Here is a 20,273-nt window from a genome sequence, read left to right as displayed (position 1 = left end):
TTCGTGTTTGAAGCCCGAGTTTCGTATTTTAAGTTTATTTACAACATGAACAACACGAAAACACACGAGTTTGCTCCTTACCGAGAGTAGATGTTACACATCACTGGCGAGTACTCAAATAATTGGTCACATTTTTTATTCATTATTTATTTACAAAAAAAAATGTTTATGAAATATTTTTTTTTGTTTTAACGTAAAGAATTATTCAGTGAAAATTATGAACAAATGTTTCATGACGCAATGACTATACGATTGAGACTGACGCTAGTGAAAGTAGTCTGTGAATTTTACTATTCTCAATATGATTAAGATTTTGATTAAAGCTATTTTATTACTATCCGGTCTTATGAAAGTGGCAAAGGTGAAGCTGGGTGTCTCCATTTCTCAAGGTCATCTCATACCCGCGGAGCAAGGGATTGTTCTTTTTCTAAGTGACTTCAGCGGGCGCGACTTTCTGGCAGAGAATAACGACTTCTGCCGGCACCCTCCACAACAATGGGACTGGCTGCAGTCACTCATGACGCTATAGCCAAAGATAGGGGAAAATGCGTCGTGGGGCTAACGTAAATGACACTTTGAATAGCTTCCACCACCAGCTTTTCATAAATTCAACAACCAACTCAAAGGTTAACCTTCCTTGATTCCCCTGCACAATGAAATTATTTAGCCATAAATTTTGCTGCTAATTTTGCATACGTACTTAATATTTATGATGAATATTCGTAAAGTAAGCTTCATTTGGTCATTAAAACAAAATAAAATCGTGAGAAGTAGTTTTTATTAACATTTTTAGTTTACGATAGACCTACTTCACATTTTTACATAGTCGTCATTCAGTTCCAAGCACTTTTCATAACGCTGCACCAGTTTCTTCAAACACTGTGCATAGAAGTTCGCCGCCTGGGAATGGAACAAACGTCTTGACCACAGCGAAAACGTTTGCAAAATCCCCGTACTCGAGTTGAAAAATGTTGAATAGGTACCGTTTAAAATGTTTTGGTTGATTAAACGAAACGTGGATCAACAATTACAGCAAAAATTACAAAACAAATTACGATTGTCGACTAGTTTAATGCTGCTGCATAGCCGTATTAAAATGCTTATCACTATGTCAATTATTTTTTCATCTTGAATTCCGAAGACGAAGATGATGATCCCAGCACTATCAGGGAGTCACAGAGATTTTTCAAAGCAAAGGTCGTAAAAAAAATTAATTACAATTAATGACATGAGTTTTTTTTACCAGGCATGTATTATTTCAAATTTAACATTTTTAATAAAAAATAAATAAAAATCTGTTACTATGTGAACCTTTTTGCATCTATTTTCCCTAAAATCCATTATTCCGGAATTTAGTTTTACCGTGTAAGAGTGAACTATGGAGCCTACGGGCGTCGTTTAGAGCTTAAATCAAATATAAATAAATTTATTACAAATTTAAAACTTATAAAATTTCTCGTGGAATGAGTACTTCTCCCGATATATGGCAAGGTACATAAACAAAACTAAATATTTTCACTTTTTGGAAGAAAACATAATCGTCAATAAATTGTTAAATAATGTTACCTTTGAAACTTATGGACGTACGTAGTTCGGTTTCAACTTAAATTGGTGCAAGTGCAGCAAACGTAAATATATGTGTAAACATATATGTTTGCATGACGCATATTTCCGGAGATATTAAGGAAAAACCTGCAAAAGTACATTCCCCCCCCCCCCCCCCCCCCGGGAGAATTGCGTAGCTCCCGCTGTTCTTTGCCTGTTATTAACAGCTTAGGCGTTAACAACTTGGCCCTTTGCAAGGTCGTGACTATAAACCAACGAGCATACAATCATTCTGAAAGAGTGGAAACTCCCATGTTAAACGCGTGTCACGATAAGCAGACTGCTATCATGGCTGCTATGGAGCGTTTGCAGCGAAGTTCACGCTGGCACGGACAAAATAAGAACTAACAACTTGCGCATGCGCAGTGGGAAGCTGTCACGCACGCACACATTCATGTTTTTTTTTGTTTGTTTATGTTTGGTAGCGGTAACGTAACCATGAAAATGTTTTTTCTTGTCAAAGCATAATGGAGTTTGGATCAGCTTCGGATGTAATACTTATTTGCTGCTAATCTTATGACGTGATATACATGTGGGTTCTAACATGTTACATAATTAATTGCTGCCGCCTCCGTATATTAAAATTAAGACGCATCGTGACATTGTTTCAAGTTGCAATAGATTTGACATAGGATATTGATATATTCCTTTTGTAAAAACTTGTGGATATCACGAGAATTTTGCTTAAAATGTAAATTACATGCCATAACATAGTAAACGAAATTATTATTAAATATTCTAGAAACTCTCATACAAAAGTACATACACAACTTTTTATCCCAGATTTACAACTTTAATTTACTTACAAATGCTAATTTTAAGGGGAAAGGTTTGGGGAGAAAATAACACCTCTGTTAAAAAGTTTCCCTAATGAATATAAAAACATGTTTACAAACATCAAAAGGGTATACCATATACTAAAAAAATATGTTCTCATCTGGGAATATGAGTTAGCATTCTAATTGAATTGTTATGTACACTATTTAATTAATTAGTATTTTTATGAGTTATATTATCTTGTTTTAGCAGAAAAACCTATATGTGCTATTATTTTAAATATTAATTAACAGAAGTTTTTAACAAATTAGTGGAGAAAAATATTCTGCTTGTCAGGTTACACTACAGGATGATAAAAAAAGGAAATTAGATTAATCAAAAAGTTTTAACTTAATGCAAGTGTAGAGAAAGTTTATTTGCAATGTGACACATCAACAATGTAAGAATTTCTGACAGCTATATTTGTGAAGCACCATGGTCACCAATGCAACTACAGTTCAGAAACGACTTTTATCACTCTGATAAGACAAAACACAAATATTTTTAGTCAGGCAGCAAGGCACTGAAATAAATAACATCTTCATAAGTCTCTGTAGTATATACACTCATTTAACAAGTTCTATTAAAACATGAAAATGCAAGCAAAAAAAACCATAAGCTCTCACAAATGAATAATATGTTAAATGAAAGAATAGATTTTACAAAAGTGGCTTATAAAAGTTAACATGTGAACATATAAACTTGACAAATTTAAGCAACCGATATTACACATAATCAATACCAATACATGTGTAGGGAAACATGTTGAATATACAATCTCAGAAACAGGATGGTAACAATTAAGGATATGATTCCAGAATAGCAACCAAATAACCAGCGTCATCTTTACCCCTCTTCATAACACAAACTACGTAACCACAAAAAAATTTTTTTTTATTTTAAGAAATATATTAACACCAATGTCAAGTTATAATAAATGTTGATCAATGTCATAACCTACAAAAACTTACAAAAAATGACAAGTGACTTCAATTAAACTTTAGTAACCAATTGAGATTTTTGAAAAAATAAGTTTAGTTTCAAGTGACCTACTTGGAGGTATGTTATACGAAAAAATAAGCATAGAAAAAAACCAATCTTCACATAATTGGGCCCCTACTTAGAACCTGTCATAATAAATCCTCCATGTTAGTGAGGGCTGGGTTGTACATGAACTACAATTTAAATTTCAAATATATTACATTTGTTTCTGTGGTTGGCAGTGTCGAACTCGAACAGTTTCTTAAATATTAACAAAACAAAAGTTATACTGGGAATTTTTCTTTACCTACTTAACATTAAATTGAATACGGACTATTCCATTGTTTCCGCAAAACACAATCCATTTTCCATGCTAAATATTACAATAAATGTGTCAAAATATCATGGGGCTGAACTATAGTGGCAGGCTAATATAGACTATGCACATTTATCTGTAAAAAGGTATACCTTTTCCGAAATTTTAAAAAACTCTCAATTGTCCCGTTACATACAAATTTTGCACAATTATAATCGAGTGTGAAAATAACGGTATATGTTTTACCCATATGTATCTCGCAAACCTATCCTAAATTTCTGCCCTGCACATAGGCACATGTGGAAAGTATCATTAAAAACAAAAGTCACCAATAAAAATCCACATGTGACAAAAAGTTATATTCTCAAAGATCTTGATAAATATGTACATTGATTGTTTCGCAGAAGCTGCTAAATTAATGTCTACCAAATTACTCCCGCAACAATTGCCAAGAACTTGTACATAAAAGTTATCATTTTTGTAGTTACTATGAAATTGGAAATCTGTAAACATTTTTATAAATGTTTGTGTTTTCATAGTACTTTCCTCAAGAATTAAATTTTACATATGCAACATAGGATACAATTTTTCCCAGCACTAAATGTAATTTCTTTTCATAAAGGTCAATGGAATTTTTCATTTCTTGTCCGTAGGTATCGTCTATCAACAAGAGCAAAGAAATGAATACGAATGGAACTATTGGATCATTCCCCTTGAGCTAGGGTCGCAGACCGTGGCTCGCAAGCCGCATGCGGCTCTTTTCATAGGATATTACGGCTTTACAATTCACTGCTCTGCCAGAGCACAAAAACATGCCTAACCAAACCAAACGGCACAATCACAACGCATGTCCTCAACCTGCATGCCACTGCACTCGCCTCCCTCTCCATGCAAAGTCTGGCTTTAGTTTCATGTTTTATCAGTAGGTATATCTCCAACTGTGTAAATTAAATATTCCAAATGAAAAATAATTGTATGTTCGTAGATGCACGTTAATTCCAACTTACAAACACAAACAAACACACTACTATGACTACATGTGTCAAATATATAATTACAATATTACTTATAACTTAAGTAAAACATAGTTTTGAATTTAAAAATAAAAATTATTAATATTTCTGTTAAAAGCTACTTATTTACGTTAATATGTAAAAATATAATTGTCAAAAGTCTCCAGTATGATCTAATATGTTACAACTAGCGATACTTTCCGCTGGCACGGGAATAACAGAAACTACCAAAAAAAAGGCTACATAACATTGCAACCGATTCCTATACCATTTTCCTCCCCATGCTATAAACTGACTGGGCTATTTGTGCTCTGCTGCAATTACCCACCAGTCAGAGCGGGACAACTTTGTAATCATGTTCACTGATACAAGGGCTCGCTGGCTCCACAGATTGGTCAGATTTTGCATTTGGGGGAGGGGGGATGGGAAATAATAATAAAAAAAACTCCCAAAACTGAACACATTTTACGAATCAGGATGTCAGTTGGCAAAGTCAAGTGTCACAAAACAAATAAAATTTTAAATTGTATAATATAAACCGCACGAAGTACCTAAAGCTGAGAATAAGCACGTGCGTGTACGGTAAACGTGTACACGTTCGCCAATAAGAAAGTTATTTGAAAATATGTATGGTCACGAACACATACGTCACGCAATTTTAAAATAACAAAAGTAATTGTGTGTAGAATATATTTATATGTAAAATAAACTTCATTAAGAGCTTTTACACTTATACTCCATGATAGTTACCCCGCCCTTGCAGTCTACAGTGCGCCGACCTCCGTAGCGTAGTCGAACGCACGCCGTCTTACGGCGCGAAGGGTCCCGGGTTCGAGTCCCGGCCAAGGCATGGGTTTAACATTTGAATGCAGATATTAAATTGATAACGGTATTATAAGATCTTTTAATGAGATTTGAATGAGGAAAAATTGACCTACGGCCGATTGCGCACATTCTAGGCCACAAAGCACATAAAAACAATTCTACCAGTGCAGACATCATCGACAGCGATACACTAAAACATTAAAATGAGAGTCAGTGCTGTTTAAAGTCAATTTACAAACTTTTCAAGTAAGAATTTAGCTCAAATAAACGAAAAAAGCTCTTCGTATTTTCAAATAACTGAAATTTCTTATATAGTACACTCTTATAAAGTACACCGTACTTCGACCTCCCGAGTGTTGTGTTTCGTTCTAAACACTCACGTGGACAAGAGCAGCGTGCTATCACTGTAGGGAAGCCTTCATTTCACAGACGAGAGAGCCAAACCCGAAGTTACCCGAAGTTCATGCTAGGGAACCGTTTACATGATTTCACAGTATCTTTAATGTAGCTATCCTGAACCACATCAACCGTCCACGATGTTTTAAAGTATTTATAATGTAGCTAACCTAACCTAATTGACCATTAGTTATCATGAGTTACAATGAACAACAAAAAAAAAAAAAAACCGAAGATGCACGATCGGGCGTTTGGTTCTCTCGTCTTTGAAAAGAAGTCTTCCCATCGCTGTAGTGTTAACCAGTAACAGTTAAGTTCTGTTAGTGTGCGCAGGTGCCTCACCCTGGGACCTCGCTGGCGGCTGGCGGCTGGTGGATGGTGGATGGTGGATGGCCGGCGAGTGTGTCCGCACGGCCCCGTGGCCAGGGGTTTAGCCGAGGGGCGCACCTCGCCTTGACCCTCCAGGTCAGGGCTGCGCAGATAGCTCCTTGCCCCCGCGCGCGGCGCAGCAGGCGGCCCCACGCCGCACCACCGTCACGCCACTGTCCGGCTGCCAAGTAATATAGTATAGTGTTCTTGGAGGATACTTCCGGTAGTTTAGCCGGGCAATCTTATATTTGTATTTATCAACAACTTCTGGAAAGATCACTGAAGTATCAATGAGCTAATTGAGAGTACGTATGTGCTGTACCGGTGCAGTGCACGCTGGCCGCTGACGTCACCCCCACCGCCGAGCGGTCCGGGGTCCATCCCGCTGTTGGGAAACGTGGCGGTGGGATTGCTCTTGGTTTCACCCGACTGCCCCAATGCTCCAGCCTCGTGGTCGGTGGTGACCTCCATGTGGACGACATGTTAGGCAACAGCTCATTGCTTCCCCGCGCCCGGCCAGACTCTGCCCCGCGCGCTCGAGGCCCGGCCATCTGCGGCGCGGGCGCTCCCGGCTCGAGCCGCGTCACGGGCCGGTTGGAGCCAGCTGTGGCCTTCTAGTGCCGAGTGTAGCTAGTTGGAGCGATTAGTGCCAGCTGTAGCCAGTTGGAACCATTGGAGCCCATTAGAGCCAACTGTAACCAATTGGAGTCCGTTACAACCTACTGGAGTCAGCTGGAGCTAACTGTTACCATTTATGGCCAACCGTAGCTAGTTGAAGCCATTGGAGCTAACTGTAGCCAGTTGGAGCCAACTGTAACCAGTTGGAGCCAACTGTAGTCAGTTAGAGTTACTTGGAGCCTTTTGGAGCCACTGAAACCAGTTTGAGCCATTTGGATCCATGGATAAAAGACTTTTGGTCCTACAGTAAGAATTAAGTGTGTTGAGAATTATTACTGTGGGACTCACTGTGAGAACATTATTGGCCTATCATCTTTTGGAAAGTATAAATATACGTAGCCTCCTATTAAAAATAATATTTATACTATGAATGTATGTGTATAAGTAATGCTCAGGAGGCTCAAAGGCATGCGCACATCCGTGGCTGCGACTTCAATGGACGAAGCGGCAACAACTAGCAGTGTTCCATCATCAAACTATCTGCACATGGAAATGCTAAAACCTTGCATATGCGTGGATGTTTGACAAGTGATTGCATTAAATCTGAATGTGTTACATACCAATGCAGCATGTGTCTTAGCGAGTTTATCCACTTTGGAAACTTGAAAAGGCATGTGAAGATAAGCAAAGAACACATTCATAAGGACCTAATTTTAATTTTTGCGGCAAGGCCTTTACATAGACGTTCAGTACCTCTTAAATCCATGATATAAGTGTATTCTTGTTTAAATATATTTTTAAAATTTTTTTATTACTATTTTATAACTTAACCTTTACCAGGTTTGAACAAAGGACTACGGACTCAATGGTGTAAGGTCCTTTTTTTTAAATAACTTATTTACAAATATATTTGAGTTTTTGGTAACAAGTAATCATGGAGTCAAAATCCAGTGTCACATTTAAGTTGTGACAGTCAAAATTCAAGATCCAAGCTCAACGGCTTGAGCGGAGTCTTATGCCCCTTTGAATTTTTTGGCGGAAAAAATGGGAAATTTTCTCTAAAAATGGAACATTTTCCCTCAAAATAGAGAAATTTTGTGCCTTTTTCATCACTTTTGTGAAAATCCAGGAAAATCTTGACACCAAAATTCAATATGGTGGCCGGTCACTGACCCACAACTTGCACCTCAGCCTGAAGTCTGTGCCGGAACATAATAAACCATACTACCAAAACTATTTATTGTGATAGTGTTTGTTTTTACTTGTTTTGTGTCGTACTTGTTCTGTGTCGTGCCCACCTCTAAAGTCCCAAGACTGTCGGTGGGCATGTAACAAATTTAAATAAAAAAATTAATAAATAACTAAATACTCTTGTGACCCAAATGTAGTAATTTATGTTCGAGTCAATTTTATTCATTATTAAAAGTACCTACTGTTTATAAAATGTTTTCCTCCTGGTTTTCAAAAGTTATAATTGAATGTTCCATGAATTATTTTGTTTAAAGCATTGAGATAATTTTGTGTGTTTTGAGTTAATTTGGTCAAACTGGTACAAATATTTTCGAATTATTGTAAATTTCTACGAAAAATATATCACTAAATTTTGGAAAGCAACAGCGAACACTTACAGACATTTAAGAATAAAGTAGACATTTGCCCCAGTACCACGTGTTCCTGCCACTGAACTATATTCATGCTGAGTGCTGAGCCCTGATAGGTCGGTGGTTTGCTACCCCAGGAGCTCACTAGAAAACAATTTTTTCCTTCCATTAATATTTTTTAAGGACAATACTATAATAAATAACATTATGAATTATAACATTACATGCTTTAAAAAGTAATTTTAACAATAATCAATTTTTAAAAACTGGGGGTTTGGGTTTGGACACACTCCATCTATACTGAAAAGCACTTAATGGAATTAACAGAATTATTCCATAGGGCTTAGTACAGCAAGAACTCAGTATTTCTAATACTTATTTGACTCATGTGATCACATTTAAAAAAACCTTGCAACTGTATTAATAAAAACATTATGTTTATAATTAAAATGTTAATTAGCATGAATAAATAAAAGATGACATTGTAAACAAAGTCTGAACTTGGACTTAGCATTCAGATAAGCTTAGGTCACAGTTCACGCACTATCATGTGCCATTCAATAGGCCTATCAATCAAACTGTCACGTTACTCCAAAAAAATTACGTTACATTGACAAAGCAAAAGGATTCGTGCATTTGATTTTCTACAAAAAAAAACTTACACATTTGTTTGCAGAGTATGCTTAGTTTTTCTGCAAAATTTTTGCAAATTTCAGACCAATAAAATTTTTTAATTGAATTAATGCAATTTATTATTTAGTGTACCATTAAAGGTGGATAGGCAGGCAGAATTTTATGGGTCATTTTCAGGCTCTTATTGTGTTTTATTTGTGTGTGTTCTGTATGTGTGTCATGTATGTGTGTACACACACACACACACGATGAGTATGAATTCGACCAACAAACTTCGGCCGCGGGTCCATCACGACGAAGTAAGTTGCAAATGTCTGTACTTCTTATGGTCTAAAGTCCTTCCTAAGCCTTTGAATTTGGAGCAGAACAACTTTTTTTTGGCAGAATATCCGTTCGCAGCACACATGGTGCTCCCGGCCTCACTGGACTGTACGCCGGCACAAAGGTCAAAGGTAATAAATAACCATTTAATCAAATAAATTACATCATTAACATATCATTTCCGAGGAATTCTAGACAGTATCAATACAAGATTAAAAGAATACGGCCTTCTCCTGACTTCTCCCAGTCGATCCTAGAACCCAACATCGCGAGTGACCTTCAGTTTCCTTGAACTACATCCTCGGACTTTGAACCGGCAAGTGGCGCCACGGCAGTGACATAACACCGGCGGAGCGGCTGCGTGTGCGTTATGCAAGTTAATACACAGTACCAGCTTCCAGTGCACCCCGCTCTCGCAGCGTCAGTTGCACCGAGTTACGGCTCTGTGAGCTGATAACAAGCAGGCCTTGTTGTGGTTTCAGAGGTCACTACCCTCTGCAGGCACTGCAAACAAGCATTTACTGTAGACACGTGCGGCATACAGATCATTTAATAACGTTTGTTAGGTGATGATGACAAAAATTTTTTAGTGAATTTTGTATTTAGAACTAGTCAAAATTTAACTCAAAAACTTTTTTTTTTTGTTATGCAGCATTAATAGTGTTCTCTATGGCAGGAAAGAACTGTTCTATGCGACTTTTGGGGTTCTTCCCTCCCCCCACCCATGATTGAGTTTCCGTATGAAAGATCGAAAGCAGGCATAACATTTCTTTCAGCAGAACATATATGATAGACATTAATTTTCTGAGAGTTAAGTGTATATTATGCTGTATGGCAAGAAATGAGCGTCAATACTGAAATAGTGAGAATTATTTGAAGATGTATGTGATTAACATACAAAACCAAAAATAGACTTTCTGGATTACTGCTGTATATAAGTAGTAGACTTCATATTATCAGCTGGATGATATGCAGCCTCAGATTACTGTTGTTAATGCTTGCTTTTGTGAAAGTCGCATAACAGTTTGCCCTGCAAGAAAACTAGGCATCGTGGTCTGGTCTCTCACACATGATACATGTACACATATAAGGATAATTCTATGTTTGCTTGTTTTTTTTCCAAAAATCTAGAGTTTTATTCCCATCTTATGACACTTTGCACACCTGACCTTCAAAACAAGGGTAATGCCAATTTTTACAAAATATTTCCGTAAACCACCCCATCCTACATTACCACCCCCTTAAAATAAGAATTTTGGTACTTCCTTGCAAACTCAACATTCAAAATAAGATAATAATTATTGTATAAATATGATTTTTAAAAAAACTACTCCCATTCTCCATCTACCACTTGTTTAAATTTCTGGAATAAAACATTACATTCATGTATTAAAAAAAATGATTTTATTCAAACTCATATTTAATTATTATTTTCCTGTTACAATATATTTTGTATGAGCATTTGTCACTGGCTGATAGAAAACAGAAACAAACCTGAAGTACATGTATTAGGAAGTTGATGGTCTTGCTACTTCACGCAGCAGTTTAATTTTTCCACTTACCTATAGTTAGATATGCTTTGCTTCACCATGGTAAAAAGCTTATTTCAATTTCTTCTCAACAATCTCTACTAGGTACGTTTGCAACTGTTTTATAGATACACATTGTTGACTATACTCACCAAAAGACAACAGATAAATAAAGTTCAACAAATCACTTTATTAATGCTTTATGATGACAAAATATGTGCAGCTTACAAAATAATTTTTGTCTCTATATTTTAACTAAAAAAATTATTACTATAAATAATTTCACAAATAAGCACATTATAAGTAAATCTATAACACTCTCTTCAATCAATAAACATAAAATTGTACTGAATATTTTAAGAATCATTACAATACATCTGGCTTGGAGTACTTAACCCCACACAGCCTGCTCCAAGTATGCCCACACACACACATTGCCTTGCGAAAACAATTGCACTTTCATTAAACCAATATCTGACATATGACCACACAAAATTCTCAATATCAATCATGATACGAGTGAAATTATATATCTTTATCTTCCTTTACAACCAACATTCCAAATTTGATAGCCACAGTTCAACAAAAATAACATTCACGTTTAAAGTGTCCTTTTCTACAATATATGTACAAGTTTCAAATGCCAGTGAAATTTCACTACACGTAACAGGTTTGGCATTTAATACTGAAAGAACTTTACACTGAACCATTACCAAAGTTAAAACATCTTAGATGGACCTGTAAATAAGCTGAAAAGAAATAATTTACAGTGATGTACTTTGTGATGTGAGGTTCCAGTGTACCTTCGTAAGATTATACCAAAGCTGCAGCCGTGATGAATTCCAGCCGAACCCTGAGTCCTTGTTCATAAACCTCAAACCTTTAACACATGCTCGCACGGACGCCAGTTATGTGCGGGAGTGTGTTAGTATGATGGATATATTCCATGTCTGTTCACATCTACCCACTACACCTGTACAAGGTAAAATTCCTACTCCAAGCACTGCAGTTTTTCCGTTCATTAGTTTACATACTGGTCATTGGCTCCTTGCTAACAACAAAAAAATCTTTACAGTAAGAATAAGTACCAAATATGTACAGCGGTTTTAAGTAATATTCCACGAATAAACTATTCACACAATATTATGAGCATACTCTGCACAGGCAATATTGACATACATTCCCAGACAAATAAAATACATCATTATTATGTACAAAAAAAGCACTACCTACAGTAAATTAAGGTAATTTCTTAAGAGCACACAAACATTGTAGTTATTATTTATAGGTGGGATTATTACAGAGTTTTGAATCCGACTCCCAAATCTTATATTCGCACATCACACTACCTAGTACAGTAAATTAAGGGAATTTCTTAGAGCACACAAGCATTGTAGTTATTATTTATAGGTGGGATTATTACAGAGATTTTATTTCGACTCCCAAATCAAGATGGTTCTTCCATACTACACTATGTTTAGTCCAACAACGAGAACTATATATTATTTAAACATGGAATCTGGAAAATAAGCAAAAATTAATGGCCAAAATGAAAAAAAATTGAAGTAATAAAACTTTTTTTCTTTCATCTAAGACACAAATGTAGAGTTTTTAATTTTTTTTCTTTAGTTGATGAAGAAGCAAGTGGGAGGGGAACCTCTCAACGTCACGCTCGACCCCAGCTCGGCAAGACTCCCCTTCATGGGCACAGAACCACTGCCAAGTGGTTCGGAGCCCACTACGACCTTGAGAGAGTCCGTCGCCTCGAGCCTCTGTGCGTGGCTGTGCGACATAGTCTCACAGCTTGAGACCACGGACATCCCAGCATCAAGGGAGACATGGATACTGACGCCAGTGGTCCCTCAAGCAGGAGAGAGCATCGGCTGGCTTCGGGAGAACGTGGCTTTATTGCCAGCCCATACATTCTGATTTTTGTATCCGATAAGCCCCGGGAAAAAAATAAATTCCAAGCCAATAACAGATAGTTATCACCAAAGGCTAAAATTCTTCCTTTTTCAACCTTAAAACCCTTGATCTGTGTGTTGAATATGTGACGAATAGAAATGTAGGAAAATCGATGATAAAAGCTGGCATTCCTTTCATTTTCCTCTCCAATGCATGGTCGCTTGTGTAAAACGGACATATATATATATTTTTTTTTCGTTTCCGCTTTTATTTTGTCTGCCATGCAGGTGAGCCATCGCCAGCGGCAGGCGGTTACTATGAAGAGGGTGGGCCTACGAGTGGGCCTGCATGCGGTCAGGCGCTGTGAGTTGTCTAACGGAAACACCCTGTCACAGGATGTTGGGGTTGCAGAGTCCTATTGCTACATGTTTGTGGTCAAATTTCTTCCACCAGATCCAAACAATTTTTTTTCTTCTCTTTGCCACATTTCAAACGAAAAGAAACACTGGGCGGGCGCTGCTCACAAATGAGTCTGCTGCCGTGTGTCTTCTCTTTCAACGGCTCAACGAACGTAACAAGAGAAAATGAACCAAAGATGATGCTCGAAATAAATCTCAAAAGCCCTTACTTCCCAACAACCAGGACTGAGGAATCTCACACTTGCGTTGTGTGCTATTTTATACATACGTAAGTACTTACGTACATACATACTTATCAGTGAGCTGACAGTTGAAAACTATTTGTGTCTACTTGACTGCTTCCCTTTACTATTAAACGTTAGTTACATCCCATAACGACTGCATTAAAGTAGACTTTTATTTAATTCTACTCTTTAAAAAAGCCTCAGAATCTTTAAAAATTAATTTTTTTGTGTCAAATAAAATAAGGCTTTGCTTTGACTGATATCTGAAAAATCCATGATGGTGCAAACCAGAAAATCAATTAAATTTTAACTGCAGGGCATAATTTTAAAAATAAAAAAACCTATAGCATTATTCAACTTGCCTCTCTTTCCTGATACATGATTTCAATTTGATAAAGTTACCCACAAGAAAATTTTTACATTATATACCTAATCAGTTATTTAAAAAGACTGGTTATACATACTGTTACTTCGAGTCTTTCACTGATATCAACAAATGATGCCAAACTTGACACAGTGACAGTGTGTTCACATACGTACAAAATTATCATGCCATATAAATTTTTCTTTCAACCCATGAAAGAATATATAGGCTAACATAATAGTGGAAAATTTTCTTGCATCTTATAACAGAGATAGTGTATGTTTTATATTTTTCCTCCATTCCATTGGTGTATTGGATGGAAATGTGACCAAGCAGCGTAGATATGAATTAGTTTTCAGGCTGAGGGAATTAACCAGTTTCTATTAATATTATATGACTTTAACCATTCATAAATAAATGATTGGCAGTGCCCTGTGCTTCTTTTGTTTGGTATTCAGAGTGCTAAGGTCCCTATGCAGAGTGAGTGCATCTACTACATACAGTAGAACACTGTTAAAACATTTCTCATGGAAAGAATTTCAACTTTATATGAACAAATACTTTTTCAGAATTTATTGTACATAACACATTTATGTTCTCCAATATTAAGAAATGATAGATTAAATATTTGCTGATTTACCAATGCAGCGAAAATATTACGAATATTTTTAACTCAATGTATTCTGCATTGAACAAATGAGAATAAATTAAATTTCATACATGCCAACTAAAGTATGTAATTATTATTTTTTGACCTTCCAAGACTATATTCAATCCCTTGCACTTATAATGTTGTCGTATAAAAATTTGCTTTGCACCAAGGTTTAAGATAATATTAAGATTTTTTTAAAAATTAATCCAAATGAATTTGATCCAGAGTAGGTATTGAATTTTTTTAAATTTCAACCCACATTTTTATGGCAATAATCCATTCCATCAAAAATTGTTTCAGCCAAAGTTTTAGATGAAGTTAAAGATCCATACATTAAAAATATAATGGATGTGAGAGTATATCTATTGAAAAAAGTAATTCTTTTTTACTTTCAAGCCTTGTTATTTCCATCCCTTGGAGTAATGGTAGGGTGAACAATTTTTAGTCGATATTTAGACAGTTTAACAAAAATAAGATTGGATTCGATAGTGTACCGGGCAGGGAAGTTTTTTTTTTTCCATTCCAGCCCCTGGTTTTTTCAACCTTTTGCAATAAGCGTTTGTATTATAAAAAATTGTTTAAGACAAAAGTTTTAGATAAAAATTATAATATTAATACACAATATAAATGAATTCGAAGTTGTGCCTACGAACAGAGTTATGATTTTTTTTTGTCCTCCAACCCTTGTTTTTTCAACCCCTTGCAGTTATGGTTGATCGTATCAAAATTTATTCAGACAAAAGATTTAGGCATTACTCCTACGAGTTATAATACGTTCAAACAAATATGATATTTTCCATATTATGGGAGTTATAGCGATTTTTCTGTTTTTCAAAAAACTTACCCATTTCTACCCCTTTGGTCGGATATTGCCATTTACGAACTCGACCAAATTTTCCACTACTAGATTTTATGTATCAGTTTGGAAGTGATTTGTGAAAAATTGCTACATTTATCGTGTCCACAAAATTGTGATATATATGTATGTATGTGTGTGTGTATATATATATATACACACACACACACACAGCTGATTCACACCTTGTGTAAATATTACCCTACTTCAAGTTACATTTCATTGCGAAATAAAAATTTTTACTATGCATTTTCTTTCCTGAAGTGAAACACATTCTGTTTGGAAAAATTTATGAAGAGCAAACTATACCGCATGTCATAAATAAATAAACACAACAAAACTAAACATGTTTTTCTTGCTTGCAAATATGTATTGCATGTAGCCCACGTGATAACTTTAATTTAAAATCAACATCACCACTACAGTTAGAACGTATGTTGCGAAGGTTTGAAAAGATAAGATTTGTTATGTCAATAACGCACAAGCCTCAAGCAGCATTGGTAGCCTTGATGATGATTTTTTTGTATTGATTTGCTTAGATTAATGTCATAAAAGGTCAAAACTGGAGCAACTTACTATTATCAATCACTAGTAAGCTATCAAACAAACTGCTACGCAAAAATTTGTCACAGAATTTATGTTTACTTTAATTATGATGGTTACACAGAAAAGTAATACGTGAAACCCCAATGTTAAGACCCCTCATGATTCCCGGGAATAAGTCATAATCGAGAAGGGGTCTTAATAAATACTTTGACTGATTGACTCACTCCCCACCTCTATATGCCATTTTTCACACCAAGTCCACGTTCAGACCTCTCTGGCACAAAGGCGATTAGTTTTCAAAATCAAATATAAATTATTTTAATAGTAGACATCTTCCAAAAAGGAAAGATACCCATTGAAAGTCTTTATACTAGATACTGTGTTTTAAATATACAATGCAGAAATTTAGATTTTTGGTATTGAATATCAAAGTAGCGTATTCATTCTTTTTAGGAATAAATAATCTGTTTTGGAATACTGTGGAATCACTCCAACCAAACTATAAAAATTGTAACTCTTGCATTTCACTAACATAAAAAATTCAAAAATTTCAATAGTAAATGGTGTTTAGTAATAAATTTACTTATTTCCTTATATAAATTAATTTTATACATATTTACACTCTCATATATTCACACGGGTACACGTACGCAAGGGCACTCACACATAACAGCTCTTAAAATTACTATAATAAATATATTTATGATTTAAGTTCCTTATCGAAAGATCTGAAAAATAAAAAATACATAAATCCCTCTATATTATGCATGCATGGAACACAAACAAAATATTTTTACTCTAATAAATGCTACCTTTAAGAATTTTCATCTGAAAACTAGTGTTTCCATTTGTAAAACATTGGAAACAGCTACTTTGCACATGAACATAAAAGAATGTGTACCTTACCATACCAACAAAATTGGCTATTGAAAACAGAAGCAGCGAAATCTCAAAACTATGTTCAAATTCAGCCTACTATGCTTCTATTACAGGTCACATGGTATCCACACAAACAATAAAAAAATTCTAAATTTTTCCTGACCAAAATTTTTGATTTTCCTGAATTAGTAATTTTTTAAATAAAATTAACCTTTATACAATTTCCTGAAATGAATAAAGAAAATAGATCCCTCCCCCCTCGCATATAACTTTTTCTAGTAAGTATGCACTATAACACCATCTGGAAAAAAAATGCTTTACAGTTTGTATAATGGCAGACTGGAGTATGACATTTCCCCCTGAATTTACTATCACTGGAGAATTTACATGACTTCCGAGGATTTCAAGTAAATTCCTTGATGTTCCACTGATGAATTACAACTTCTTGACTTTCCAGAATGTAGATATTCTGTTATAGTAACACAAACTCCTTAATGTACACCAAATATTTCATAACTACTAGTTCATCATCTTGGTTAAAGAGTTTTAAATTTTTTTTTCTGCATATGGAAGACATACTGTGTTTATCCGCAGAAGAGTTGCCCCTGCGTATGGGTCGGTTAGCAGCTATAATTTGGGTCACAAAAATACCTTATCAGGTAAGGGTTGCCTCTCAAATATGAATCGCACCATATATGTATATGTCTACAGTAGAGAACAAGTGAAATCTCTGTTCCGTGTCTCAGCTTATTGGTGAGTAAATAAGGCACTGGTGATAACATCCTCTTTTTGTCAGCACGCAAGGACCTACAACTCAATAAAGAAATTTAATCTGGCAATTATTATGAGCCGTGATTTTACAGGAAGCCTTAAGGGGATGTGACTCAAGTATTAAACGAGAAGTCTCCAGATGACCATGCTACCAGCTCCTAGCTGACTGCCAGTGACTCAGTGAGTCGTGACTCATCACAGCTGGCATCTGGTGACCCTTGACGTCTACACAAGACACAACATGCTGTAGCAAACAACAACCACACCAGAGCCTTGTTTTGGAGATTATCACGCTTGCTTTTATGTAACTCACATTAATATTGCATGGAATACTACCTAAACCAAGATATCTACACTAGTAAACAATTTCTCTCACAACTGTAAACTGTTGTTACTGTGTGGAAAGTCTACGGACAGAATGTTGGCATTCACAAAGAAACAAGATTAGGAATACGTTCAGAGGTGAGGAAGATAAATGCTGAGGTAGAAAAATAAAAGAGGCTCCAAAGGCAGACCGCAAAGAAAGTACAGAGAGAAAATGACAAATAACCGTGGGAACACAGTGGAGGTGGGATGGGAGATATGGGTTATATCATCTGAATACATAAGGATGCATCCACAGCACACACATCCCTACATCCCTTACCAAATGCAGCCACAATGTAAAGGATGCATTTCTAAGGGATGGATACAATTCAAATACTTATACCGCTAGCACCAACTGTTTACAGTTGGCCATAATAATGTTAACATAACCATTTTGAGTCATGATATCGCAGAATATTCTGCAAAACGTTAATAACAACAACCAATTTGAAAGATTTAATGCAACATGGATGTTATAAATTTTAGCGATGAAAATAAACATATTGTTATGAATCTCAAATTATAAAAAAAATATACTAATAATAAGTATTAAATACCCCTATAAGTTCAAATTTTCCTTTCGATAATTTTTATTAACGTCTATTTGTCTCTATTTAAGTTATCACTTATAATGTTTTAAAAATTCTTACGCCAAAAATTTAAAATAATATTATAAATAAATAAAATAGAACACAATTTAGAAGCTAATGGAAGTAGGGACGCATCAGTGGATGCGAGTGTCGCATCCTTAGAAATCTCGAGTTAGTGGACGCATGCAGGGATGCATTGGCATCCTTTGTGAGAATCCAGATGGCACAGTCCACTACGATTCACTTTAGGTGGATCCCTTAGCTAAGGAATACATTAGGCTAGTATTTGGATATACGTAGCTATTTCCACATGGGCGGTGCCTACATTGCTGGCATGCCACAGGTGGGTAAAAGCAGAGGTTGATAAGCTATCTGACTCATCCTTACTGCTTTGCATTCAACTCAGCCAAAAGTTTGCCATTACTTGTTCATGGTGGGGGAAAAAAAAGGTGAGGGGGAAGGGGGGTGAGTGTAAAAAATAATTTACATAAAAACATAAAAGCAATAACCAATAAAAGCAGTAACTTTACAAGCATAGCCAGACGCAGCTAAGCCCAGAAGACTGTGGCCGTACAAACCTGCTACCTTGCGAATCAATAAAAACGACTATCAACAATACGTACACCAAAACTACGTACCTAAACTATACCTAGTACAAGCAAGTACATATGAATATATATTATACTTGGCACATTGTGAATGTCATAATAAATACTACTACTGTAAACAGACACAAAATATTATAGAACCTGAAGGCTAGACTATTTAACTTTCCTCAACTCTTGATTACCAATGAACTTAAAATATTAACATTTTCAAATTTTTCAACTGATAAAAATTTTCATAAAAATGTGTGGACACAGAAAAATTTCATTATTAATACAATGAAGCAAAAAAATTCATTCAGTCTTCCAAGTTTGCCCTTCTTTCAAGAGAAGTATATTGTATTTCCTAACAACCCGCAATTGTGAGTCACCATGGAAGCTACAAGATTCATCCCAAAACAAAAATAAATTATTTTATTAATAAAGAGTACTTTTTTGTAAGAATTTCTACAGTCTTTTAAAATTTTAATAAATTTTTAAGAGTAAATGACTTGAATTTTTCATCTCTCTGAACATTAATTGTTTTAATTGCTGTGCTACAAAATACGTATTACTAATTGGAATTACTCATTCACCTCTAGGTATATACCTGCTTTAAATTATAACTTACAAAAATGCAGTTTGTGATGCATATGATACATATTTTTTTGAACTACTTAATACTTTCAGTGGTTCATAGATTCTATATATCAGATTTAACAGTACATATATTTACATATACCTAAATGTATCTCAGTAAAACGCTCACATAAAAATATTGTAAAAAGTTATCAAACACATCAAAATACCTAACTATGCTAGAAATGACTGCACTATATACACATTCATTGGTACTTCAAGTATAAAAAATTTGCTGGAATACTGTACAGAGATTGCGTTGTTCAGATCTTGTCAGGCTAAGTGGCAGTGAAGAATAAAGTGTTCTTTAAGGGACAGCTTGAACTTGTTGCTTCGACTCTTTGTCACCTGCACAGAACAACGCCTCATATAGCTGCTTCATGAGCTTAATTAATGTACTTACCAGCCAGAAACAAGGAAAATTTCTTATTCTTAAAAACTGCTCACAAAAACAC

The 20,273-nt window shown here is 35.4% G+C and overlaps 3 protein-coding genes across 9 annotated transcripts in view; 1 reads left to right on the top strand and 2 right to left on the bottom strand.

The window, feature by feature from the left end:
• LOC134537441 (amine oxidase [flavin-containing] A-like) overlaps positions 1-6,362 on the bottom strand; it is a 20,040-nt gene extending 13,678 nt beyond the window's left edge. The window contains exon 1 of the mRNA XM_063377879.1: positions 6,295-6,362. The gene's annotated coding sequence lies outside the window, so the exon portion shown is untranslated. The remainder of the gene's footprint in view (positions 1-6,294) is intronic.
• Positions 1,935-13,019, top strand: LOC134537444 (uncharacterized). 5 transcript variants are annotated; one of them, XR_010075990.1, is made up of 3 exons: positions 1,935-2,137; positions 6,286-6,509; positions 12,653-13,019. XR_010075990.1 is itself a non-coding variant. In XM_063377886.1 (3 exons), the coding sequence occupies exons 1-3, from the start codon at positions 2,073-2,075 to the stop codon at positions 12,950-12,952; spliced, it is 456 nt and encodes a 151-aa protein (XP_063233956.1). In that variant the 5' UTR covers positions 1,935-2,072; the 3' UTR covers positions 12,953-13,019. The 5 variants fall into 5 exon arrangements, 2 of the variants coding, with proteins under 2 accessions (XP_063233956.1, XP_063233955.1); XR_010075989.1 differs by having other exon boundaries at positions 6,277-6,509; XR_010075991.1 differs by lacking the exon at positions 12,653-13,019 and adding an exon at positions 6,652-8,305 and having other exon boundaries at positions 6,277-6,509.
• The window catches only part of LOC134537440 (serine/threonine-protein kinase PLK4), a 30,308-nt gene continuing 21,228 nt past the window's right edge, over positions 11,194-20,273 (bottom strand). For all 3 annotated transcript variants that reach the window (XM_063377878.1, XM_063377876.1, XM_063377877.1), the window contains exon 16: positions 11,194-20,166. In XM_063377878.1, the coding sequence (XP_063233948.1) occupies positions 20,163-20,166 (4 nt within the window). In that variant the 3' untranslated portion in view covers positions 11,194-20,162. The remainder of the gene's footprint in view (positions 20,167-20,273) is intronic.

The sequence above is a fragment of the Bacillus rossius genome, chromosome 12 (assembly GCF_032445375.1).
Source record: "Bacillus rossius redtenbacheri isolate Brsri chromosome 12, Brsri_v3, whole genome shotgun sequence".
NCBI lineage: Eukaryota > Metazoa > Arthropoda > Insecta > Phasmatodea > Bacillidae > Bacillus > Bacillus rossius.
Note: the sequence above shows the minus strand (reverse complement) of the source record. Positions and strands in the feature narration are given on the sequence as shown.